The sequence below is a fragment of the Engraulis encrasicolus genome, chromosome 24, assembly GCF_034702125.1.
Source record: "Engraulis encrasicolus isolate BLACKSEA-1 chromosome 24, IST_EnEncr_1.0, whole genome shotgun sequence".
Taxonomy (NCBI): domain Eukaryota; kingdom Metazoa; phylum Chordata; class Actinopteri; order Clupeiformes; family Engraulidae; genus Engraulis; species Engraulis encrasicolus.
This window is the reverse complement of record NC_085880.1, coordinates 41,359,858-41,387,809: the sequence shown is the minus strand read 5'-3', so window position 1 is coordinate 41,387,809 and position 27,952 is coordinate 41,359,858. Positions and strand designations below refer to the sequence as shown.

The window sequence follows — 27,952 nt, the reverse complement described above, 5'->3', positions numbered from 1 at the left end:
GGAAAATATTACTGAAAAACGATAACTTTTGTCAATGGGCAGAATCATTTCTGGAAATAAACTGTTGAAAATATGCAGCCTTTTTCTGCTATAGTCGCATACACACACACATGTGCACTCACACGCTCACGCTCACTCACACACACGCACGCGCCTGGCACGCTCAATAAAATCAGATTGGCCCATGAGGCAGTGGGGGTAAATTTGCATATGAAATTTCTCATCAGTCCCCTTGTGACCCAACACACACACACACAGACACACACACACACACACACACACACACACACACGGTCCATGTCGGTTCATGCTATCTGATGAGGCCCACAAACACCCTCACACAAAGAGAGACACAAGTCCACACATTGTTTCCCTTTGAATTCCAGGGTGTGTGCGCGTTGGAATGCTACAGTAGGTCACTGGAGACTGGGGGACAGTAGGGACAGGAGACAGGAGGCCCTTTATGTTCCTCACAGTGTGACCACATATAAACCCATACAGTACTGTACATGGGGGCAGATAGATAGATACACACAAGATTTACGTGTGTGTGTATGTGTGTGTGTGCGTGCGTGCGTGCGTGCGTGCGCTTTTGTTTGTGCGCACTCACATACACATGCAAATGTACATGTACACACACACATGCATAAATAACGCAGACACAATTGTGACTAATTCCCATGAAAACAAAAAAGCTTTTTGTCCTCATTTACTCTGTAATACTCTACTGGATTTTATTTGCCATATACACAGTTTTTAACAAGTTTAGAGAAGAACAACAGAGGATTTTATTCATACATTAGTGTTTTTCACAAGAGAACCTAGAAGTCAAAACAATTGCCGAGCTGAAACAATAACAAAATGCGACAACGACAGTCCAAAAAATGGATACTGCTGGAACAACGGATTTCTGCCCTGGAATCCTTACTGGGTGATCGCCTATCAAAGACTGAAGGAAGTCCTGAAACAGGTGCCGCAAATGCAAAAGCAGACCAACGACCGGCTGATGTGACATTTGTGACGCTGGACGAAACACCTGGCAAAAGCTTCGCAAAGCAAAATGTGAGTAGGCCTACTCACTATTGGGAAAGCAAAGGGGCTCGACCCAAAAACAGAGATAAAATACTAACTTCTACACCAGTGCGGTCTGCTGCTGCCAGACCAACTTTTTCAGGGCAGCCCATAAAACTTCAAAATCGATTTGAGTGCCTTGAACAAGTGGAACCAGTTGCTCCCAGAATAAAAACTGAACGTACACCGCATTGGAATAAACAAGAACAAAGTTAGACGGCAGCTGCCTGCCTCTCCTACAACACTTGTTGTTGGTGATCTGAGTGTGAAAAATATCGGAAATGGAACTTTTAAAGTGTCCTGTCTGCCCCATGCATCCGTACGTGAGACCAAGGACAGTATCCCACAATTGGTGTCTGACCACAGATCTATTGATCGCCTTGTTGTTCACTGTGGGGCAGCGGATCTGTTCAAAGAGCAAATAACTGTCAAAAAGGATTTTAATGACTTATTTTCAACTCTAAAAGATCTGAAAATTCCATTCTTCATCAGCGGGCCAATACCAGCACCATGCTATCGCGACTTTGCGTTTTCGAGATTAAATTGCTTAAACACATGGCTGTCAAGGACATGCAGATCCAACGGTATCAGCTTTGTTGACAATTTCGACCGTTTCTGGAGACGCACTGTACTTTTAAAAAAAAACAGTGCAGAACTGAGTTGGACCGGCGCCAAAGTGCTGACAGACCAGTTGGTTTACAGCATTGAGACCTTGGGCGCTGATAAGCGGCCTGTATCTGTATCCACTCAGACACAGGGGCATTTCAACAAGCCCTCTGTGCCTGTAAGTGTGCAAACTGAGCCACAGACTGGCGAAAGCACACACACAGATGACGTAGCCAAGTCCCTCTCTGCTCAAGTGGAAAACAACGGAACACACAGAACTCGCCACAAACTGAACCAGCTTTCGGAACAGCTGGAAGATCTGTCACAGAAACTGGCAGCAAGCCGCTCGCCGGAGATCAAGTGTTCACCTCCTTGTCGGACTGGCAAAATGCCATTGGCATCACCAATTCCACCTCCCAGGTCTGCCAAAAAGCGACTGTCCACACAGGAAATAGGAAATGTGGTTTCCTCAAAACCAAACTCACCCCCCAGATGTGGCGAAACGCAGCCACCAGCAAGCCCTGGCAACGGCGACAAAATGCAATCACCAATGGAATCACAACCTTCCCGGAACGACGAAACACCATCTTCATCTCCCAGACTGAGATTTCCAGAAACTATGGCGAGACTACTCCCCTATGCCAGATCTACCTTTTCTACCCCCAGACATTCCTACCAAGCCTCCTATGCGGATATTTCTCAAGGTCAACCTCATTCTACCCCAAAATCTAAAAGGATACTTCCATCCATGACTGCACCCAAAAAGGCAAGGCCCCACAACCACCTGTCTGTGCTCTGGAGTACAGTAGTATCAGTGAGGATGACATGGTTGAAAGCACAGTCTGATATCAACTGGGTCCCTACCCACATAGTAACAGTTGTTTTGAAAATAAGCAGATAAGGGGACCCGTGGACAATCTTATTCCAGTTCTAACAACAAAACGAGGTCTCTTGAGGACACGCATACATTCCCCCAAGACGGCAAGCATGGGAAATCTCAGACTTGTCCCAAAAAAACTCACTACCACAGTGGAAATGCCTCCAATGCTCAATGCTAAATTAGCTTTACAGAATAGTAGATCTCTAAGGAACAAGCCTTTTGTTGTCAATGAGTTTATCTGTACCCACAACCTTGATTTTTTATTTTTAACTGAAACATGGCTGGAAAAATCCACTAGCTCTATCACACTTATAGAAGCAACTCCGTCACACTTTAATTTCATTAGTACAGAAAGGCAGAATAAACAGGGAGGGGGGATAGCAATTATTTTCAAGGCACTGTTTCAATGTCAAAAGACATCACTAGGTGAATTTTCATCTTTTGAATACTTAGCTGCAGTTCTAAAATGTTCTTCTGACATACTGTTATTGACTATTTACAGACCTCCAAGACTTTCTGCACCACTCTTCTTAGAGGAATTTGGTGAGCTGTTGTCGAATGTTTGTGTGGACTATGATAGCTTATTTATAGCAGGCGATTTTAATTTTTACGTGGACGACTTAGAGAATGTCTATGCTAAGGAATTTTTAAGTCTTATTGACATTTTTAGCCTCACACAGCATGTAACAGGACCAACACACAACCAAGGTCACACTTTAGACCTAATAATAACAAAAGGCCTTAATGCTTGTGCTAGTGTCAAAGACTATGGCTTTTCTGACCATTACTGCATTTTTTCTGATGTTTCTATGTACCCTCATGTTCAAAGGGAATCTGTTACAGTCAAAAAACGTATAATCAACTGTGAGACAGCCTCACTCTTTCAGCAAGCACTTTCAGAGATCCAAAGTCAAACCTCAGAGAGTGCAGATGATCTCATGGTTAATTTTAATTCAAGGATGACCCGTATTATGGATGTTATTGCCCCCGAAAAAATCAGAACAGTGGGACGTGAAAAAGCACCTTGGAGAAAGAATCCCACAGTTATATTGCTAAAGCAAGAATGCAGGAGGGCTGAAAGACAGTGGCGTAAATCCAAACTTGAAGTCCACTACCAAATCTATAAACACACACTCTCGAAATACAACCAAGAAATTTCTAAAGCTAGACAATCTTTTTTCTCTGACATAATTAACAGAAATATTAATAATGCACGTGTCCTGTTTGGCACTGTGGAAAAGCTAGCAAGGCCCCCAAATCTAATGCCCTCTGAGTTCCTCTCAGTCAGCAAATGCAATGAGTTCGCATCCTTTTTCAAAGGAAAGATTGAAAAAATACGTGCAAACATACTCACACATGTGCAACCGACCCAAGATTCAGACCAGCTTGCTATGGTGAAGTTAAATCCTAACCTCATGAGAAATTTTCATTTAGTTGATGTGGACATTCTTAATAGAACGGTGCAAAGTCTTAGCTCCTCTACATCTGACTTAGATATTTTACCAACAGCCTTCTTCAAATCCATCTTAAATCTAATATCATCAGATGTACTTCAGATCATCAACACCTCACTACAAACAGGCATATTCCCAGGCTGTCTGAAAGAAGCAGTTGTGAAACCCTTACTGAAAAAGAACAACCTGGATGCACTGGTACTAAACAACTATAGGCCCATATCCAATCTACCATTCATGGGTAAAATAATAGAGAAAATTGTTTTTAACCAATTAACTGCTTTTCTAATGTCTAATAGCTATTTTGATAAGTTTCAATCAGGTTTCCGTGCCTACCACAGCACTGAAACAGCTCTTATTAAAGTTATGAATGACATAAGATTGAATTCTGATGCTGGCAAATCATCCGTCTTGGTACTTCTTGATTTGAGTGCTGCTTTCGATACAGTTAATCATTCTATACTACTACATAGACTGGAACACTGGGTTGGCTTTACGGGCATAGTGATCGACTGGTTAAAATCGTACTTACAACAAAGAAGTTTTTTTGTCGCCATTGGAAGACATACTTCATCACCAATGTCTCTGGATTGTGGGGTCCCCCAGGGCTCCATTCTGGGACCACTACTGTTCAATCTGTATATGTTGCCACTGGGACACATTATCGAGAATAACTCCATAAATTACCATAGCTATGCGGATGATACCCAGCTCTACTTATCTATGTCCCCAAATGACTATACCCCCCTTGAATCACTCTATCATTGCATGGACCAAATTAACAAATGGATGTCTCACAATTTCCTCCAGCTGAACACAGATAAAACTGAAGTAATTATATTTGGGAAAAGAGAGGAGAGACAAAAGATTGCTACTATCCTTGAAACGAAGGGACTGAAAGCAAGGGAAACAGTTAAAAATCTTGGGGTCCTCATTGACAGTGACCTAAACTTCAACAGTCACATGAAAGCTATTACTAAGTCTGCATTTTATCACATAAAAAACGTCTCTAAATTTAGGGGCCTGATGTCTAAACATGATCTGGAGAAGCTAATACATGCCTTTATTTCTAGTAAAGTTGATTACTGTAACAGTCTTTTTACTGGCCTCCCCAATAAAACCATTAAACAGCTTCAACTTGTACAAAACGCAGCTGCAAGGGTTCTTACAAAGACAAGGAAGTTCGACCACATTACTCCAATTTTAAGATCGCTGCATTGGCTCCCAGTAAGCTACAGCATTGATTTTAAGGCTATGCTACTTGTGTTTAAATCACTAAATGGAATGGGACCCACATATCTACTGGATATGTTTCAGCTGTATGCACCAACTAGGTCACTAAGGTCAACGGAGAAGAATTTGCTGGTGATTCCAAAAGTCAAAACAAAGTGTGGAGAGGCAGCCTTTAGCTTCTATGCTTCAAAGCTTTGGAACCAGCTTCCAGATGACATAAAAAATGCACCCACTATTGATAGCTTTAAATCTAGACTCAAGACAAAGCTGTTCTCAGATGCTTTCCCCTAGCTTAAATTACTTATTCTTATTATTTTTATTTTTTATTTAATTTGTTTTACATTATTTTATTTTATTTTATTATTATTTTTACCTTATGTTTTATCTTAATGTTTTTAAATGCTTTTTGACTCTAATTCATTTCCTTCTTTCTTCCCTGTTTCCTTTCATTTACATTTGTTAACTTTGTGAAGCACATTGAGTTGCACCTGTGTATGAAATGCGCTATATAAATAAACTTGCCTTGCCTTGCCTTGCCTTGCCTTGCCTTGCCTTGCCTTACTGAAGAACAAGTGGCCAGTACACACACACACACACACACACACACACACACACACACACACACACACACACACACACACACACACACACACACACACACACACACACACACACACTCACTCACATGTTATTGAAAATGTTGACCATTGGCCAGCTTTACTTGTCCTCTTGTAGTTGTGTGCACACACAGGCATACAGTATGTGTGTGTGCGGGTTTATTTAGTTGTTTGTGTGTGCGTGGGTGTATTGACAGGTGTGTGTGTGTGGGTAAGTGTGTCTGAGAGTGAGTGTCTGTATGTGTGTATAGGTTTTCAGCTTGTATGCACAGCATAAGGTGGGGGTGGCGTTGGGTGTTGTGTGGGTGGTGGGGTGTTGTTTGTAGGTAGGGGTTGAGGTAATGAAATGGTAATGGAAACGCAGGTCTTACGTCATGCCACTTCTCATCTCTTATTTACAGCCACCTATCTATGGAAACCTCTAACCTCTCCTCTCCACCTCTCCTCCCCTCCTACCCTCTCCTCCCCTCCTAGCCTTTCCACTCCTCTACCCTCCTCTCTGCTCCACCACTCTCCTCTCCCTTCCTCTCCCTTCCCCTCCCTTCCTCTCCCTTTCTCTTCTCTTCTCTTCTCTTCTCTCCTCTCCTCTCCTCTCCTCTCCTCTCCTCTATTCCACTACTCTCCTCTCCTCTCCTCTCCTCTCCCGTCCCCTCCTCTCTTGTGACATTTTGTTGCATCTCTCGCTCTCTGTGTCTTTCTCTCGCTCTCCTCCTCTCCCTTGTGAATCCCACATAAACGCACACATACAGTACACACACAAGCACTCCACCACCCCCCCTCTCCCTCTTTACACACACACACACACACACACACACACACACACACACACACACACACACACACACACACACACACACACACACACACACACACACACACACACACACAGAGTTTCCATTAGCGTGTAGAGCCTCCACCGCTGCCATGATTACCCTGCCTGGTTACGCCCCCCCGGGATTAATAGATAAATTAGCACCAATGGATCTTAAATAATCACTGACACTTCCATTGTGTGTGTGCGTGTACTTGCAAATACAGCACACATCTCCCTCACACTCCCATGTCGTTAACGCTTGTAAAAAACCCACAAATTCTGCCAAACTTCTTTCATTCACATTCACTTTGATTCTCTGTCTTTTCTCTCTATCTCTCTTCCTCACCCTCCTCCTCCTCCTCTCTCTCTCCTCCTTCATTTTCTTCCTTTTCTTCCTCTTCTTTCTTCCTTGCCTGTCCGTCCGCTGTGAAGCGTAATAAATTACAGGCCCTGATAAGCGTGGTAATAAATCATAATTAGCGATAAGCATAATCACTGATAACGCGGCTGGAGCTTTAGCGAACTCCGCCACGGCTCCCTCATTGTATGCACGAGTGTGTGCATGTGTGTGCAAATGCGAGTGTGTTTGTGTGCGCGTGATTGTGTGTCTCTGCGTCTGTCTGTGCGTCTGTCTGTGCAATTCAAGCAGTGTGTGTGTGTGTGTGTGTGTGTGTATGTGTGTGTGTGTGTGTGTGTGTGTGTGTGTGTGTGTGTGTGTGGCTATGTAATTCAAGCAGTGTGTGTGTGTGTGCATCCTCATGGACATGCCTGTGCATAGGGGTGTGTGTGTGTGTGTGTGTGTGTGTGTGTGTGTATGAGAGAGAGAGAGATGAAATTAGTTTTCTTGCCAGCGGTTACATTAAATCTGGGAGTAAGTTCTTGTTCGGTGCAGATTGCCTCACACCAGCAAGGGCTACTTTGGGACACGCTCACTCCAGTCTACACACACACACACACACACACACACACACACACACACACACACACACACACACACACACACACACACACACACACACACACACACACACACACACACACACACACACACTCCCCAGTCCAGTCTCCAACCCCCCTCAGCTTTCAGAGCGAGAGAGAGAGGGATAAATTGGCACAAGCCAATTGTTGATGGAATAAGAGAGTAGTTGGCAGATTTCAGACATAATGATGAGATGTTGACCGTCTGGTGAATTGTTACAACTTTTGGCTCCGAATTGATCACCTCTGGTGTTTTGTGGAATAATACGCTGTCAGTGCTTCACCAGTGGTTTTATATGTATGCATGTGCTTGGAGGTGTGTGTGTGCGCGTGCGCGTGTGCGTGTGCGCACACCGTAGTCCATCCACACACACAAACGCACACACACATACGCACACACACTGCGAACCGAGCCTACTGTAGTACGACATGCACGCACGCATTCACAAATGCACACACACACACACACACACACACACTGTGAGCTGAGCCTTCTGTAGTCCATCCAGTCGCGTCCAATCTGGTTCAGTGCAATCCAATGTGGCAGCAGCAGCTCTGCAGCATGTATGATTCCCATGTGGACACACACGCACACGCACACGCACACACGCACACACACACACACGAGAGATGGGCGAGAAGAGGGAGGCGCCCACGAATTAGCAATGACCTTGATCACAAACACTCCCAGGAGACAGACGCACGCACGCACAGGCGCACATACAACACACACATGCGCGCGCACACACACACTATGCAACTCTGCTCAATTGCTCAGTTTCTTCTCACAGCAGAGGCAGAGATGTGAGGAGGAGAGAGGGAAGGAGTGACTATGAGGAAGGAGAGGGGGAGAGAGGGAGAGGGGTGCAAAAGATGGCTATGGACTGACACGGAGAGAAAGAGGCAAAGGAGAGATGGCAAAGGAAAGGTAGAAGCATTACAGTTGGGGAGAGAAACAAGTAGAGAGGTAGAGAGGGGGAAGACGAGAGGATCAAAGAGAAGCAGAAAGAAAGACCAGGTGGAGAGAGAGGGAGTGGATGAGAGGAGAGAGATGTATAACGGCAGATAGAGGAGAAAAGGTGCAGATGGGTAGGGGGGGGTGATGGATGACTGTAAATTTGGAGTATCAGTGAGCTTCAGTGATTGATGAAGTAAATCCTGTAGTGTGTGTGTGTGCGTGCGTGTTTGTGATGGTCAATTGGTGTGGATGTGCGTGTGTTTTCACTGTAGGTATGTAACTGTGTGTACATAGTGTATGTGGTTTTGTGTGGGTAGTGGTACACGTCTATGTGGTAGTGTGTTTCTGTGTGTGCCTGTTTGTGTAGGTGTGTTCTATCTGCAGTGTGTGTGTGTGTGTGTAGGTGTGTTGTATCTGCAGTGTGTGTGTGTGTGTGTGTGTGTGTTGTATCTGCAGTGTGTGCGTGTGGAGACTAAATGTTTATTGAATGTTCCTCCATATTTCCCTTTATCTCAGCGGTGCAGACAAGAGTAAAGCCTCTATGATGAAGGCTTTTATCAATCTCCACTCTGAATCCGTGTGTGTGTGTGTGTGTGTGTGTTTCTGAGTGTGTGTGTGTGTGTGTGTGTGTGTTTTCGTGTGTGTGTGTGTGTGTGTGTGTGCGTGTGTGTTTTCTTGTGTGTGTGTGTTTTCGTGTGTGTGTGTTTTCGTGTGTGTGTTTTCGTGTGTGTGTTTTCGTGTGTGTGTTTTCGTGTGTGTGTTTTCGTGTGTGTGTTTTCGTGTGTGTGTGTGTTTCCGTATGTGTGTGTGTGTTTCTGTGTGTCGGGGTGTTGGGAGGGGGGTGAGTGTGCGTTTCAATGTGTGTGTGATTCTGCACATGTGTGTGTGTATTTGTGCCTTTATCAGCAGAAACAAAGCCCACCTCTCTAACCCCTTATCTGGCTTTCCCTTCATACATAATTCAACTGGAGAATCCCCCTCTACTCTGCTCTGCTCTGCTCTGCTCTGCTCTTTTCTATCCTCTGCTCTGCTCTCATCTTTTTCCGCTTTTCTGCCTTCTTCTCTCCTCTCCTCATCTTGTATCTATTCATCTCCTCTCCTCTCCTTTCTACTCCTCTTTTCTGCCCTTTCCTCTCCTCTCCTGTCCTTTCCTCTCCTCTCTTCTCCTCTCCTCTCCTCTCCTCTCCTCTCCTCCTCTCTCCTCCCCTCCTCTCCTCTCCTCTCTTCTCTGTGTGAAGATCCCAATCACTGAGGTCTTTTATGGTTACACCTTCCTTCACAAAGACAATCCAGCATTCACCTCTCCTGCCAACACACACTACTCACACACACTGACACCACTCTCATTGACATTGTACACACACACACACACACACACACACACACACACACACACACACACACACACACACACACACACACACACACACACACACACACACACACACACACACACACACACACACACACACACACACACACACACACAGGGATGATCCCACTCCTCCACACAGCAATGAAAGGCGACTGATGGAAGCCCCGTTCACAGTCGCCCTTCAATGTCACAAAGGCTCATCCACACACCACAAGCCTTTTCAGCTGCAGAAAAGACACATTTACACACACGGTCACATACTTGCTCCCTTGCATGCTCACACACACACACACACACACACACACACACACACACACACACACACACACACACACACACACACACACACACACACACACACACACACACACACACACACACACACACACACACACACACACACACACACACACACACACACACGCGCGCGCGCGCTCGCTCGCACGCTCACTCACTCACTCACTCACCTAGTCCTGCACACAGACACAGTATCTTTGTACTGTACATTCGCACACACACACACACACACACACACACACACACACACACACACACACACACGGAAGATAATGACTGCATACATGTGCTTCAATGCAACTGATGGATGCCTTTCATCTTGAGGGAAGGGGATGGAGAGATAGAGAGGAGAGGGGGAGAGGGGAAGAGGGAGGGGAAAGGGGGAGAGAGAGAGAGAGAGAGAGCATCATGATTTTAGAGTCTCTACTCAAACATCTCTCTTAGTTTACTGTGCGCTGTGTGTATTCAGGGAGAGACGGTAGCTGGAGCTGTGAGCTGTGCTTTTTTCCTCTCATCTCTTGAAACAAGAAAGAGACTGAGAGAGAGAGAAAGCTCCCTTTGGCCAGCTCTCCACCCTCTCTCTTATCTTCCTTTGCTTTTTAATGCATGCTCAGTCGTTAAATATATTTATTATGAAGTTATTTTAAGAACACAGTTCGTCTCCCATTATCAACAGTAAAGTGCAGTCCTCAATAAAATAAAACCAAAACTTATTTCAAAGAGATCTTCAGATACCGTCTCATGTCCCAAGACAAATATGCGCTCTTCACATGCAGAGGCACAAAGGAGATGCGTCTCTGCATGTGTTTCTCTCTGAATGCCGAAATAAAGAAAAGAACTTCAATGGATTGGGATTTTCAGCTTTACCCAACTGTCCTGTTCGCTACCCAGCAGTCAGTCCTCAGCTATGTGTACGCCAAGAGTGACTTACGCTATACCTGAGCAACAGAAGTAATTATTTCTCTATGGAGGGTCGGTGACTAAAGCTACCGAAGCGACTTCACTAGTAGCGAAGGGAGCGGAGCGGCCAGAGTGAATTTCTGCGATTTAAGTCAAGCTAATATTACAGTAATGAACTATGACGCAGTTCAGCAAAAAACAATTGGAATGTTCATATATCCGAGTGTCTCTGGCTGACAAGCCAGAACAGTTACTTCATTAGCTAGGTAAAGATGTCAATGTCACGTCCAGAGCGAGTAAAGCAAATTCATGGCGAAACTACTTCCGCAGCCTCAGCTACTCTGGTAGCGTTGGTCCCTTTTGACGTACACACAGGTTTCCTCTTCCACAGTGTTAGTCTTCTACTGTGTTACACCACAACAAACCTCCATCGGTGACACGAGTTCAAAAATCAATGAGAGATGGAAAGAAAGAACAGAAAAATTAATATGATGATGAAAAACAAAACTCCTACTTGGCAGTCTGCTTGCACGGCTGGCTTATGCTGTTTGACAAATGTACTTCTTTTTTCCTTTCAGCAGATTTGTATTGTTGAACAGTAAGAGTAATTAGAAAAACAGTCAAGAGGGTAATTTTTAATTTTCCTTTACTCTCTCTTTCTCCTCTCCTCTCTCTTTCTTTCCTCTCTCCCTCTCCTCTCTTCTCCTCTCCTCTCCTCTCCTCTCTCTTTCGTTCTTCTCTCTTGCCTCTCCTCTCCTCCCTCGCTCTCTCTCTTCTCTTTGTGCAGTAGTATTGTGCTGAGCACAGAAGCCTAGGCAGCAGTTATAATGGCTGCATGGTGAAAGTGTCTCTTAATAATACTCAGTGCAGTGCAGTGGTGGCTGTGAACACAGACCTGTATTAACCTAGACTGGCAATGGGCGGTCTAGCCAGTGGCAGCTTTTCGGATTGACTGGGCGCAGCCATCTTTGCCTTTTTCGCGCCCTGTGGGCTCCTCCCACAGACGTAGCCCCGCCTAGTGGAGACTATCGCAGCTGTGAGCCATAGGAATGCATACGATTTCAAACGGTGATTACAACGTTATCAAAGTGGGTTTCAATCATTTTTTGTAAGATTTTGACAAGTCGTAACGTCTAAATTCTCATTCCAATGATGAAATAACCCTCACTACCTCCAAACGTTTTATTAGAGAGCCTGAAGCTGAGCGGTCTTGCCAGATCGGGCGGTTTCCCGCCCAATCGGGGCCGTTGAGGAAGGCGGTCTGTGGGTAAAAATGGACGAAAATAATCAGTGTTATCTGGCAACCCCGAAGCCGACTGTTTTCGTTGCCGCTTAGGTTTGCGGATATTTGTGACACTGAATCGGCCATGCTTACGTGTTTAAAGCTTATTTTATGTACTTAACTCAGATGTAATGACAACTGTGTATATTGGTATGTATATCTCTTAAATAAGCCGTACGTTTTCAGTGAAGCTACCGGTAACTGTGCTATTATTAATACCCCCCCCCCTGACGCTGAAGGTAACCTAGCAACAATACGGCACAGCACATTGCAGCTGTGAAAATAAGGAGCCACTTGAGAGCGAGACTTTTCTAGAACATTAATTTATACTAGAGCTATTGTTCTAAAGACGTTACACATGGCCTGGTCCAACTTCACTAGTGAACCAGTGTTGCAAAAAAATATATTTTTTTTAAAAACCCATCGGTGCATGACGTCATTACGTAATTACGGGAGTCTCCACTAAGATGGCGGACTACGATTCTGAGGCTCTGAGAAATCCGAAAATTTCGAGGGGCATTGCCAGTCTAGGTTAATACAGGTCTGTGGCTGTGAATGGCATCTCTATGGAGCTTTAATGGGGCTCCATTGCATGGCATCTCTATGTGAGCTGTAATCGGGCCGCATTGCATGGCATCTCTATGGAGCTTTAATCGGGCTGCAAGGACCATATGCTGCTTCTCAGGAGCTAGTGGAGCATGTCATCGTCATCGTCACCCTGACTGAGCTGTGCTGCACTGCACTGTGCTTCCCAAACTTTTTCTGATGTGACCCTATTTTTTGGATCTATGAATATTTCCATCCCTCCCCTGCAGCAGTATCAGTGCACCATATGAGTGAGTGTTGGAGCGTTGTGCTATTTTTAGGGCCATGCTGACTGTGATGCTGGGCTGGTGGCTGGTGGCTCTCTGCTGACTGTGATGCTGGGCTGGTGGCTGGTGGCTCTCTGCTCTCGGAGCAGCCTATGGGGCGTTTCAGATCACCAGAGGAACGATGCCCACTGCCACTGCCACTGCCACTGCCTGCTAAATCTTGAACCAGATGCAGTTTTCACAAGAACATTTGTCAGCGTTGATGAACTTATTCAAGTGTTTCCCAACCTTTTTTTTTGCCACGTATGCCGTCTAAGTCTGTTCGTAAAACGCAAAACAGTGAGAAGGGAAGGTTACCTTCTCACATGGCCCCAAAGCCAATTCATAAAATCCAATAAGGATCCAATTCTGGGCTCCCTCTCTCCTTGGGCCTGGGACAAGTGAACCCTTTGCGTCCCAACCCCTGTCGGCTTCCTTGATGGTGTGTCATGGGGTCGCATAATAACGGCCGTCTGTAAGCACTTTGCCGCTCTCAGTTACTACTGGGGTGAGAACCTGCACCAACATCTGTTACGTCAGTTCTGGAAATCACTTCAGGGGTTCACCGCACCGCTCCGCACCGCAGGCCTCCAGCCGAGCAGCTTGCAATAACTTCATAACACTCATGTAGTGGCTGTACATGGCAGAGTGGTCCGCGGTGTAAAGTAGATCATGGGTGAAATAGGATGGATATGGAGCGTATTCTCCAGCTTATGGATGTGGAGAATAGAAGAAGAGGAAGGAGAGTGTAGAGGGCCAGAGCAATGGAGAACAGAATAAAATGTACAGACGTAGTTTGGAGGGAGAACAAAAGGTCATCGTTATAACTCAGAAGTGATCTGGCTGTGTCTTCTTTATTTTACTTTTTCTTTTTCTCTCCTCATCTATTCTGTGCTGTGATTTCATCATCTCTCGCCATTCCTCTGTATAATCCACACAGTTCTGTTCCATTTCTCTCTCTCTCTCTCTCTCTCTCTCTCTCTCTCTCTCTCTCTCTCTCTCTCTCTCTCTCTCTCTCTCTCTCTCCCCGCTGCTCTTGTCTTCTCTTCATGGCTTTATTTAGGAACATCAGGAACTCTTTGACGTATCCATCCAGACTACATCGGCTTTATTATTCTCTTTCATTTTTGCTAATAAGGCATCTGCCACTTGTGTGCACGCTGCTCACTCTCTCTCGTCTCACTCACACACAAACACAAACACAAACATGCTGTTCCTCTTCCTCCTCTCTTTGTTTCTCTCTCTCTCTCTCTCTCTCTCTCTCTCTCTCTCTCTCTCTCTCCGTCTTCTTTCTGTCTATCTCTCAAATTCAAATTTCTTTTTTCTCTTTCACTCTGTCTTTTGATTTCTCTTTCTTCCGCGCTCTCTCTCCTTCCCTCTCTTGCATACTCACTTTCTCTGTCTGTCTCTCTCTATCGCTCTATCTCTCTCTCTCTCACTCACTCACTCACTCACTCACTCACTCACTCACTCACTCACTCACTCACTCACTCACTCACACACACACACACACACACACACACACACACACACACACACACACACACACACACACACACACACACACACACACACACACACACACACACACACACGCACGCACGCACGCACGCACGCACGTGCGCGCATACACACAATAACAGTAGCATTTGTACGCACAAACCATTTCCATGCACAGTTGAAGGCTGACGCACATTGTTGTGTTTGTTTTCTCTTACTATGCTCTATTCTCTATCCTCTGTTCTCTTCCTCTATGCTCTCCCCTTCTCTGTATTGCTGTGCATTATAGGCCACAGTAACCATAAAGGGAGACTTGTATGCTTCACAGCTCAGCTAGCTGTGTCTCTGCAGTACCTGTCAGTTTCCTTATGGGGGTTGAATGTGTGTGTCCAATGTGCGTGCAGTACCTGTGTGTTCCTTTATGGGGGTTGAATGTGTGTCTGCAGTACCTGTCTGTTCCCTTATGGGGGTTGAATGTGTGTCTGCAGTACCTGTGTCTTCCCTTATGGGGGTTGAATATGTGTGTCCAATGTGCGTGCAGTCAAGTATGTGTGCACAGTGTGGTTAAAGTGACTTTCATCACTAGTAGGTGAGTACCTGCGTCTGTGTGCTTGTGTATGTGTTGATGTGTGGAGAGAGAGAGAGAGAGAGAGAGAGAGAGAGAGAGAGAGAAGAGAGAGAGAGAGAGAGAGAGAGAGAGAGAGAGAGAGAGAGAGAGAGAGAGAGAGAGAGACGCAGGGGATGGTCACTGCATGTGACAAGTGGTAGATTGAGAGAGAAGGAAAGAATTCCACTTGCACACACAATCACTCAGTCCCTCGTCTCTCACACTTCTCCCCCCCCCCCCCCCCCTCTCTCTCTCACACTCATTCTCCCCCCCCTCTCTCTCTCTCTCTGTCTTTGATGATGTGTATCGGGGTCCTGGTGATCAATGCAGCCTTCAGTAGGGATTTGGCCCGCGTGTCTCAGCCTCAATCAGCTCTGATGGGCGCTGGCCAATCTGACGAAGCCTCCAAAGTGCCTTTGAAGCAGCGCTTCACATCGCTCAATAACCAGCCAGAGATGGACTTCGATGCTGTGCTGCACTCTCTCTAGTGCAGGGGTGTCAAACTCATTTTGGTCCGGGGGCCGCATACAACCCATGTGGACCTCAAGCGGGCCGCATTAGTAACATCATCGCAAAAAAAAACGTAAAGCAGAGGATTAGTGTTCAGTACTATCACGTTTTAAATGTGTTGAATATGTAGAAAGCAATGCAATACTGAAAATCCTATGCAACATTTCCTTGACTTCATTCATTCATTGCCAACCGTCAATGAATTAAATATGGGACCGTTCATTTTTGCACGCATTCTAACGTCCCGTTTCCAGTTTCAGCTTAATAGGAACCAATACAAATCCAATTATATTTATTATTTAATTACAACCAATACCAATACAATACGAATAAGAAGTATTAACATTTTATCTCTATATATGAGGTCTATAATATATGATCTTTATCAAATGCCTGTTACAGTACAAATTCACCATTTATAATAGAAGTGTGATGTGCACTTTACTACATATATACAGTATAACAGAGGGACCATTGGGTTAATGTCATGCAGGTCTCGATTTTGTCCCGATTGGCGTAATTGCGCATTTCGGTTATTTCATTGAAAAAAAAAAAAAAAAAGTAAAAAAAAATTTTTTGTGGTGTGGGGTGGTGAACGTGTACTTCATGTGTGGGAATGGGTTGGTGTTTTTCAAGGCATTCACATGTGGGAAGGTGTGTTGCATGCTTGCCCACTATGTGAGTGAATGCCTTGTATTGAAGGCAGGTATTCCCCCATCCACATCATCTCCTGTGGTCCCATGATAAAGGCGGTGTGTTGTGTACAGCTTGCTTCATGCAGGCCCATGTACTTAAACATCTCAGACAACCATACACCTGCTCCTGTCCAGCTTAGAAACACAACATGCACACCTCTCCAGCTTGGCATGCAGTACGTCTTCAAGAGCTACAGTACCATTTCTGGAAATAACAAGCTCATTTACTCAAGAGTTTTCTTTAGCTGCTGAGCTAGATTTCATTTTTAAAAATGTCTATAAAGTCATGTTTTGCATTATGTCAAAGCTTTTTTGCATATGTTGTCTGTGCAACCAGTTATATCTTACTGTTTTCCCATCGATGGTGACTTGAGCCTTTTTTCCGTTTCCCATGGGACAATTTAGAACTGCCCTTTCATTGCCGCTTTTTTTTTCACTCTCTCTCAGTGCCTTCATGTTTACTCATGGTTCTCCTCTCCTCTCCTCTCCTCTGTCGTTGTCTCCCCACAGAAGCGTGACGATCTCCAGACAGAGTCCAAGGCCAGCCCCAAGAAGAGTGCTGAGCCGGCCATCGACCTGCTGGGCCTCGGTGAGTAGACTAGAGACTCTCCTGAATATTTCAGCAGCCAGCCAGCCGACACCACAAGCCACCACCACCATCACCGCCACCACCAAACCCCTCTCTCCTCTCCTCCCCTCATACCTCATACCCCTTACATTACATTACTTTGCATTACACTCTAAGTACAAAGCAACTTTATTTGGGTTCACGGTGTTGGTCACAGTCACCACCACCACCACCAAACCCCTCTTTCCTCCCCTCATACCTCATACCCCTTACATTACATTACTTTGTATTACACTTTGCAGACGCTTTTGTACAAAGCAACTTACAGTTATTTGGGTTCACCGTGTTGGTCACCACCACCACCACCACAAGAAGCCATCACCACCAAACCCCTCTCTACTCCCCTCATACCCCGCACCATCCCCCAACCACACACACACACACACACACACACACACACACACACACACACACACACACACACACACACACACACACACACACACACACACACACACACACACACACACACACACACACACTTTCACTGGCACACAGAAACACAAACATACATGAACGTGCCTCTCCATCCTGGTGGCCTGGTTGCTGCTGGTCCTGACCTTGGGGGGGCAGGCAGGGGGCAGGAAAAGGGGATCCGTCTGATGTCTGACTGGAGGCGATAGCACAGGTGACAGGTAGGAAAGTGGAAGAGGAGAAGAGCCAGGGCAGGAGGAGGTAGAGGAGGAGGAGAAGAGGAGGAGGAGGAGTAGAGGAGAAGGGGATGGACAGAGACAGAGGGAGGGAGATGAAGACAGATTGTAGAGCAGTGACTTTCAACCTTTCTTGAGCACACGTTTTTTTTTCATTCTATGATATCCCCGCGACCCCACTTGATGGTCTTTAATGGCACACTAGTCGGTGTAGTCCAGTAGAAAAACACTGTTACAGAGGATATGAGACATATGAGCCTTGGCTGATGAGCAGGGACCCCCTTAACTATTGGGCCCCTGCGCCTGGGCCCAGTAGGCCTGTGCAATAGTCTGTCCTTGCTGATGTGCCAGCTGGGACACGGTGTGGTGTGGTGTGGTGTGGTGCTGTGTTGTGTTGCTGCGGTGCAGAGTGTCACGTGATCCAACGGCATGACCCGGTCACCATAGCCACAGGCCACCTCGGTCACCTTGCGTTCACCTCACCGCCTCATTTGGGCAAAGGTGAAATGGAGAAAAAACAAAAGCAATCGACAGCTATCCGCTATCTGCTATCCAAAACCCAATCAATTCTGAAACTGAATGAGTGGTCAATAAGTATTGAAATGAAATGGTTACATCTCGAAAGTATTGTTTTTTGTTTTATTTGTATTTATTTATTTTTATTGCAGGCAAACCCCTTCTCCCAGCCACGGCAGGGCCAGCAGCAGCCTTTTATTGTTAAAAACGATACAGTACAGTAGCCAATCAAGATATTCACCCAGGTTGGGATTTTTTCCCTTTGGGTGGGAGTAAACCTTGTGCCCTTCAAGCGCCTCGCAGTTGGAAAGAAGAACTCAAAAGGCACGACTCTGCAATTTATATACAGTATACCTGACCCGCAATTCATATGCATTCATTTTGTGCAGCACTTCTCTCAGTGGCAAGCTGTGCTAAATATTGCTTTGAAAATACACTTTATTTTACATGGAAACTCACCACCGTTGTGTTCAGGTGCATTTCCATTGCTAATGACCTTTTAGCTGTGAGTGCAGACCATGTAGGCGGGTGAGCCACACTAAATAGCCCTGCGTGCCGTCAGCAGCAGGTTTGATACCTTTAGCCAGTGCCATTTGCACTCAGCATGCATGTAGCCGTCGTTGAAGTGCCGATGTAATACAGTTTCCTAGTTTGTGTTGTTTGACTTTTTTTTTTCTTTCCTCTCTCACAAACAACATCTTCTCTATCTAGCTCCATTACACCACCGGCACCTCTCTCTCTCTCTCTCTCTCTCTCTCTCTCTCTCTCTCTCTCTCTCTCTCTCTCTCTCTCTCTCTCTCTCTCTCATACTCCCTTTCTCCCCATCTTTCTCCTTCTCCCCCCACATATTGACTTCTCTCTCTCTCACTTCTCTCCACCTCTTCCCTGCTTTCGGGGGAAATGAGACTTCTCCCCTTTCCCAGCCCAGACCCAAGGATATATTTGGAGGCTGTTTTGTTGCTGTGTGATCGTGGATGTGTGCGCGCGTGCGGGATGGTAGCAGTCTGTGTGTGTGTGCTTGTGTTTATGTCTGTAGGACTGTGTGTGTGTGTGTGTGTGTGTGTGTGTGTGTGTGTGTGTGTGTGTGTGTGTGTGTGTGTGTGTGTGTGTGTGTGTGTGTCTGTATTTTTTTTCTTGTTGTGTATGTGCAATTTTGTGTTTGTAGTATTTGTAGGAGCGCGTGCGTGCGTGCGTGCGTGCGTGCGCATGTGTGTTGTGGTTGCCTTAGGGCGGGAAAGGAGGTGAGCGACAGGTTCATGACAGGTAGATGTGATGACAGAGTTGGCTTAGAAATCAAGGGGGAGAGAAAAAAAGCGTGGAACCATGATGGATTGGTTTTTGTTTAGATAGGTAATGCTTGTTCATAGTGGCTGTGTGCATCTGCGTGCGTGTGTGTGTGTAAATGCATGTGTGCATGCATTTGTGTGTGTGCGTTCGTGCAAAAGGGCTCAGGTGACTGTATTCACAATTGTATTGACAACGCCCCCCCATGCCCCCCAGATGAAACCGGATGCCAACCACCATTCACCCCCACCCATCCCATAATAGCCACATCTAATGTACAGGGGGGACAGGACACATAGGAACGGGGATGGAGGATGGTCGTACTGTGGTCTTCTTCCGCCTCTTCCATCACCAGCCTGTTCCTTCCTCCAATTTTCCAAGTTTCTATCTCTCCTCTCCCATCTCTCTATCTGTCCATTTCTATACCTATCTCTGTCACACACACACGCACATACACACGCACATACACACGCACATACACACGCACACACACACACACACACACACACACACACACACACACACACACACACACACACACACACACAAAAACACTTTCTCTAAAAGCCCCCTGTGTTTCTGTGTGCGTTTGCGTGTGTATGTGTGTGTCTGTCCACCTGTGACTCGGTGTGTGTGTGTGTCTGTCACGTCTGTGGTTTGACAGGAGAAGGGGATGGGATTTCTGAGAAAATTGATGTTTCTGTCGAGCGAGCAGCCTGCCCTGAAGCTGCTGCGTCTAATGTTGATGTCCCCTGAAAACGCTGCAGACTCTAATGTTGATGTCCCCTGAAAACGCTGCAGACTCTAATGTTGATGTCCCCTGAAAACGCTGCAGACTCTAATGTTGATGTCCCCTGAAAACGCTGCAGACTCTAATGTTGATGTCCCCTGAAAACGCTGCAGACTCTAATGTTGATGTCCCCTGAAAACGCGCCAGAGTCTAATGTTGATATCCTCTGAAAACCCTTGAAAACGCTGCAGACTCTAATGTTGATGTCCCCTGAAAACGCTGCAGACTCTAGTGTTGATGTCCCCTGAAAACGCTGCCTGCTCTGCTCTGGACATCTGTCTTTCCTAGCTATCTCTCTTCTCTCCTTTTCTCCCTGTTTGCGTCACTCTATTTCTCGATTACACACACACACACACACACACACACACACACACACACACACACACACCAGGCATGAAAATCCCTCACCTTTCGGCGAAATTCGCCGTTTTGAAATCAAAATGGGTCATTTCTGTGAATCGTGTAGATCCGAGGAGAAAATTTTAGGGGGGGGGTCGAGCGAGGAGAAAAGTGTAGCGCCACTGTATCATTGTGTAGCGCTCTACCGCAGAAAACTTCATACAGATTCAGGAGAGATTCCACAACTGACAATGACTTTTGACCAATCACAGTATTTGTTGCCGTCGTCACAGTCAATAACGTGAACGAGCTCAATCTAAGTCCCGCACTTCATACTTCTCTTTGAAAGCCGCAATTTAAAACAGGTGCCGCCTTGGTCTGCGGGGCTGGCGTGGTTGTATCAAATATCTTTCTTTATAGTTCTAGAACATCTCTGATTATAAGAAAATGTCCAAACGATGTCACAGATAGTCTACACGTTTCCCAGAGAGGTAGCTATTTGAGATCATGATTCTTGTTATGAGAACATCAGGAAGCAAGCATTTCGTTAAGAAGTGAGTTGATGTAGTTAGCCACAGTGGTTAAGCTGTTTTTCCTAATAATTTGAAACCGCATTTGCCCTGCCCATGTGAAAAAGTATTTATTCTCAAAAGAGCTCCGTTAATGAAAGCTTGGGTAGGCCTACGGCACGTTTTCCTGACGGCTATTTTAACGGGTCTGTGCGCTGCGAAATGGCGAAAGTATCTAGTATAGGCGCTACGGGGAAGAAGCGCATGTAGGTGCTACGCGAGGCATCCAACATCATGGTTCGAATCATATGCTGCGGCTTCTTATAGCACGCACGAGAGGGAGAGGGAGAAAGAGCGAAGCCTAACTTAGTTAATCGTTTGACACGGCATGATTCCTTTAACAATTTGTCCCAAGTTTTTTGTAATCCCTTAGCCTACATCTAAATGACATATTAAAAATCTATCTATTTAGATTTAGTGGAACACGGTCAAACTGTTTTTTTCACGGTCAAAGTTGGAGCTTTCCTATTATTTTTTTCATAGGCAAACAGGCGAATGGACAAAAAATTGAGTAGTTTGGATACAATTTCAGTAGTTTATCCAAACTGTGACAGAGATTTTTTTTTAATTAAAATTTGTCTGAAATATGATGATTAACTGTTCAAACGAGATCACAACCAGGCAAGCATTGAGGGGACATTGGATAGTGTTGAGAGGAGGGGGTGCTTAGTTGCCATTGGGGGGCATTAGTCTATTTTATTTTTAAGGGGGCCATTGGCAGGGTTTTGATGAGGTCAATGGGGTGTTGGGAAGCTTATGATGAGGTCAAGGAGGAATTTATTTTTTTAAAAGGCTGAGTACCAAAACCCATTTTATCTATCTATCTATCTATCTATCTATCTATCTATCCATCTATCCATCTATCCATCTATCCATCTATCCATCTATCCATCTATCCATCTATCCATCTATCCATCTATCCATCTATCCATCTATCCATCTGCCCCCCTCACCAGACATGACAGCATGACAATCATGAAGTAAGTAAGATGGTTGGCAGTTCTTCTTATGTTCACTGTCCCTGGGTCGCTATAGTATGCTCAAAATTCATCATTTAAAGACGGTTTTAGCTAAATTTTCTCCCATGGCAGAGCATGCCCCCAGACCCCCTGGCCCCTAGTATGACTCTTATACAACACTATCCCCCAAAAACGACACTGCACACCACACATGCGCGCGCACCGCTGCAGCACACGCGCCGCTCCGTGCCACGCCACGCCGCACCTTTCTCACCTTTTTCACCCCTGACCCGTTTTCATGCCTGAACACACACACACACACACACACACACACACACACACACACACACACACACACACACACACACACACACACACACACACACACACACACACACACAAATATTGTATGTACACAGCACAGCCATTCCCTCAGTCAACAGTCTGGAGGCATTTGTTGGCTCTCTGCGTGTGTGTGTGTGTGTGTGTGTGTGTGTGTGTGTGTGTGTGTGTGTGTGTGTGTGTGTGTGTGTGTGTGTGTGTGTGTGTGTGTGTGTGTGTGTGTGTGTGTGTGTGTGTGTGTGTGTGTGTGTGTGTGTGTGTGTGTGTGACTGTCTGCTTGTGTGTGTTTCTTTGTGTGTGTCTGCGTGTGTGTGTGTGCATGTTTGCATGTGTTTGTGTGTGTGTGTGTGTGTGTGTGTGTGTGTGTGTGTGTGTGCGCGCGTGCGTGTGCGCGCGTGTGTGCCTGTCTGCTTGTGTGTGCCTGTCTGCTTGTGTGTGCCTGTCTGCTTGTGTGTGTTTCTTTGTGTGTGTCTGCATGTGTGACTGTGCCTGTTTGCATGTGTGTCTGTGCCTGTCTGCTTGTGTGTGTGTCTGTGTCTCTGTCGTTTACTGTCTGTGTGTCTGTCTGGATTTGTGTGTGTTTGTGTTGGAGAATGAATGCTTGAGTTGCCATGAGCTGTCTCAGTAAAGCAGCTTAAATTTGGCATCATATCATCACAGTGTCCACCCATCTTGGTGAAAAGAAAACACATTTTATTCCTCTTCACACTACTAATGAGGCTCAGGTGTCAGAGTTAGGTCTGCCATTTGGTCTGTCGCTTTTGACAGGCTGTTAAAAAGTTCTTGGTGATTTTCTTTGACTGTCAGAAAAATGTGGAAATTGTAGTTAAAATGTATTGCAGGCCTTGGATTACCATCGACTGAATATGTTCTGTCAAAATTGTTTGTATGAATTCAAGTGGTCCTAAAATCAAGCTCTCATTGATTTGTTGATCTGTTGACTATTAAATAAATACAGGGGTTGGTCAAAATAACTGAGACACCTGTCATTTTAGTATGGAAAGCTTCCGCTTGCGTTCACAGTTAATACTGTTGGAAGTGGATCATCCTTCTTGGTGGTATGCAGACTTTACCTTGGATACTGTGGCTCTTGATACATCACAAAGACTTGCTGTCCCAGTCAAAGATGCAACAATTACACGGACACCAAGAATTTCTCCTTTTTGAACTCTGATTGATTAATGAAGATTGGCCAACAGGCTGGTCCACTTGAGCCATGAAACTTCCAACACTAAAATGACAGGTGTCTCCGTTGTTTTGTCCAACCCCTGTATTTTCTTTTGATTGTCCTCTTACAGTAGGCATACAAAAGGCATCACAAAATGTTTTCCAATCGCCAACACAACCAAATGCTCTATTCGCTTGTGTTGCCGTCTAGTCTTGTTGTCAATCATTTTGACATTCACACCGCTACTTGTTGGCAGAGTTGGGAAAAGGTGTTTTGATGGAGCTGTGGAAGTGAAAGTAGAAATGTAGCGAAAGTTTATTTCAGAGCTCAAGCTACGGGCGTCAGGCAGCACATTTAACATGGCAGAGCAGAGCAGAGCTGAAAGCCAATGGAGTAACAGGAAGAGGTTTTCTCTTGAATGTCACAGTCGGACTCCCCGAAGTCAATGTTACATCACTTATCTGTGGGGAGCCTGTGCGAGCTTGCATGCCTGTGTGTCAGTGTGTGTCCGTCTGTCTGTCTTGGTAGGTGTTTGTGTGTGTGTGTGTGTGTGTGTGCGTAAGTGTGTTGGTGTGTGTGTGTGTGTGAGCGAGCATGTCTCTGTCTCTGCAAAGTGTGTGCACCCAGATTTGTCTTGGAACGCGTATGAGTGTGTGTGCGTGCTTGCGAGTGGATAGGTTTTATTGTGTGTATCGTATGTGTGTGCGCTCCTACGAGTGTGTTTACCGTATGTGTGTGCGCTCCTACTTGTGTGTGTACCGTATGTGTGTGCACTCCTACGTGTGTGTGTGTACCGTATGTGTGTGCGCTCCTACGTGTGCGTGTACCGTATGTGTGTGTCGGTGGCCCTTGTTGAACTGTGACATTCAGCAGGAGGGAGCTCCGGATCTCTGGCTCTGCCCCCCAGGGGGGAGGCTGCCTTCAGGGGGGGGCAGCTGTGAGATCCCTAACCTTTGAGTCAGCCAGCGGGGAGAGGCAACCTCCCCTTACCCACACCAGCCACCACTACCACCACAGTCACAACCACCTCCACCTTCACCTCCGCCACAGTCATGACGACTGGCAGCCAGCAGAGAGAGGCAACCTCCCCTAACCCTCACCAGCCACTGTCACCACCACCTCTTCCCCTAATCCTCACCAGCCACCACAACAACCACCACCACCACTACCACCTCCTCCACCACAGTCAGCCAGCAGAGAGAGAGGCAACGACCTTTCAGACACAACCCCCACCACACCACACTCACTGCACATCACTTCACTTCCTTGTCCTTTCTCCCTGCAGGCCACAGACATGAATTTCTTCCTGTCACTGTCTTTTTTCTTTCTTGTTCTGTGTCTTTTCTGTGTCCCCTCTCTCCCCCCCCCCCCTCTCTCTCTATCTGTCTCTCTCGCTCCATTTTTCTGTCACAGTCTGTCCCATCTCCCTCCATGTCTTTTAACCTCTGTCTGTGTCTCTGTGCCTCTCTTTCTCTATTGCTGTTCTTCTTCTATGTATCTCTCTCTCCCTCTTTGCTCTCCCTCTCTCTCTCTCTCTTTCTCTTTTTCCTCTGGCTAACCTCTTTCGTGCCCTCTTCTTCCTCCTTGACTGGGGACCTCATTCTAAATAAGCCTCATTCTCAAATTCAATTTAATTAAATCCGGAGCGTGTAATGCCCACGATAAGGAACAGAAGCGCCAAGAAATTTACATTTCAATGGGCGAACGTACATGGAGTAAAATTTATGTGAAAGAATAAAAAAGATATATACGTGTATATAATACAGGAAAAAAGCGCAGTATAGAGGTGCCCTTTTAAAATACAATATTTTTCTGCCATAGACAAAGAAGAGATCTGTCTCAGGTACTCTTCTAAGGTTTTCGAGGACTTTCTTGGGACTTTTAAGTTCAAGGTTGCTGGGCGTAAAATGGTGTTTCTCAACGGTGGGAGTCCTATGGGGCGTTGCCATTGGGGTGCATTAGTCCATTTCGTTTTCTAATACCGGTACTAAGGGGGTGCTTGACAGGCTTATAACTCGGCCAAGGGGGCGTTAGAAGGCTCGTGATGAGATCAAGGGGGCGCTTGTTCAAAAAAGGTTGAGAACCGCAGGTGTGAAACGTGCATAGAAGAGCCTCTGATTTCTACTGATAATTCTTCTCAGCCTAGAAGAAGAATGTTGTCCAGCTCTCCACCTCTTCACCGCTCTCTCTTTCCCGTCGAGACAGCTACCATAACCATCTGATGTCTGTGCCAGCCATGGCCTAGTGGTTAGGGAGTTGGTCTTTCAATCTGGGGGTTGGAGGTTTGAATCCCCCCTGACTTCTCCCTACATCTCCATCCATGGTTGAAGTGCCCTTTAGCAAGGCAACTAACCCCACAAAGCTCCAGGGACTGTAACCAATACCCTGAAAAGTTGATTAAAAAGCATCAGCTAAGTGTAATGTAATGTCTCATTTTTGTTTTGTGGCGGGTTTTTTCTCCATTTCTGTATTCACCTCTTCTTGTTGGAAGCTGTTCATGATCTACTATCGATGTTCAGTGGAGCTTTGTTGGTATGACTAATCATACTGTGTGTTGCATTGCCAAAGCATAATCAAGACATATTGGAAGAGACTAAAAAGGATAAAAAAGCATATGAGCATTGAATCATCAGTCAATTAGTCTGGCTCAAAAAGTAACAGTCTCAGCCTCTTTCATCCTCCCCTCCCTCCAGGGCTCGAAATTAACTTTTTTCCTTTGTGTCCCGCAATTGTTCCGGATTCCACTTTGTATTGTCCCGAATGTAACCAGAAGTGTCCCCATTTTTTTCGCGCCTGAATAAGTGGTAAATTACGTCCACGTTCAATTTCATGTGTGACTAAGTTTTTTGTTTTTTTTTGCAGTGCAACTGTGAATTCAGGTTTTTAAGAAAAAAAACGAGGGTGTGTTAAATCATGAACATCTATGCCTTGTATAGAAAAATGCCTTGAGTAACCGTGCACATTTCGTTTTTCAAGAATATATGAGCATGGTGATATGAGGAAATCTGCATTCAATGACATTATATTTGTCTATTGCAGCCAGCCTGTTGCTCTGTTGTAACCTATTTAGCCTACAGATAAAAACAGCTTTCATTTAGTCTACTACATATCAATAACAATTCAGTGTCTGTTTAGCTTTAGTTAAAAAGTGGCAATAGTCTAACCTAGTCTGACTTTGGCCACTGGTTGTGATGGGCATGCCGGTGGAAGATAGCCAGGCCGTGCCCTCCTAGTGATGCAACAGCTTCAGCCAGTCTCGAAGAGATGTGAAAGTCGATGATAATCAGGCTAGGTGGAAGAAGATGCGGTAGGTTTTTGGGCCGCATTAGGAGTACGACAACGCATTGCAAGACGTTTCCTTTCCGCTTTAAATTCACGACATTGACATCAAGACAATTTGATAACCTAAAAATAAATGCAGAAAAAACTACGACCGCACACTTAAGCCTACCTCACTTTCGAGAAAGAGAGGGAGAGAGGCTAGCATGGAGAGGGAGAAAGAGAGGGATTGGAGAGAAACAATGCGCTGGCAATGCTGTAAAATTGAAGCGCGTTCTTCGTGCTTGTAATCAATGAAGTCAAGATGGACTTTTCCCCTTTTCAATTAGACCTTGGCTACTAGGCATTTCTGCTTTTACCAGCACAGAAACAATAACACGGATACTTCAACATTAATTAAATAACTGCGTTTGTATGACGATGTTCAGAATATAGCGCCTTCATTTCCAGCCATTTGAATGAAACTGCTTGACGTTCTTGGCTAACAACTACTCAGCTTGCTTGCCGTTTCCCTAACTATTTGTTACTGGAAAGTCATTTTTTTACAGGCAGTTTCTGATATGTATGAATGAGGGTTAGTCTACTTTAGAGCCAGCTCGCGTTTCTGGTGTTTTGGGCGGATAAGCACGCGACAGGTGGCAACAGACAACTGCGCATTGTTTGGGTCTGTTGCTTTGCTTACCTGAAATATTAGCAAAACCGAACTCCATTCATCTCACAGCTTAACCATGTGTCTACTGGAATATATCCTTGTTGGCTTGCAAAATCAACAATCCAGAGCCCGTTTTCGCTGAGAGCAT

General features: G+C 45.5%; 1 protein-coding gene across 1 annotated transcript in view; it reads left to right on the top strand.

Annotated features, from left to right (window-relative positions):
- smap1 (small ArfGAP 1) overlaps nucleotides 1–27,952 on the top strand; it is a 223,736-nt gene that overhangs the window by 190,378 nt on the left and 5,406 nt on the right. The window contains exons 12-14 of the mRNA XM_063191296.1: nucleotides 15,754–15,893; nucleotides 17,139–17,217; nucleotides 18,315–18,407. Of these exons, the coding sequence (XP_063047366.1) occupies nucleotides 15,754–15,893; nucleotides 17,139–17,217; nucleotides 18,315–18,407 (312 nt within the window). The remainder of the gene's footprint in view (nucleotides 1–15,753; nucleotides 15,894–17,138; nucleotides 17,218–18,314; nucleotides 18,408–27,952) is intronic.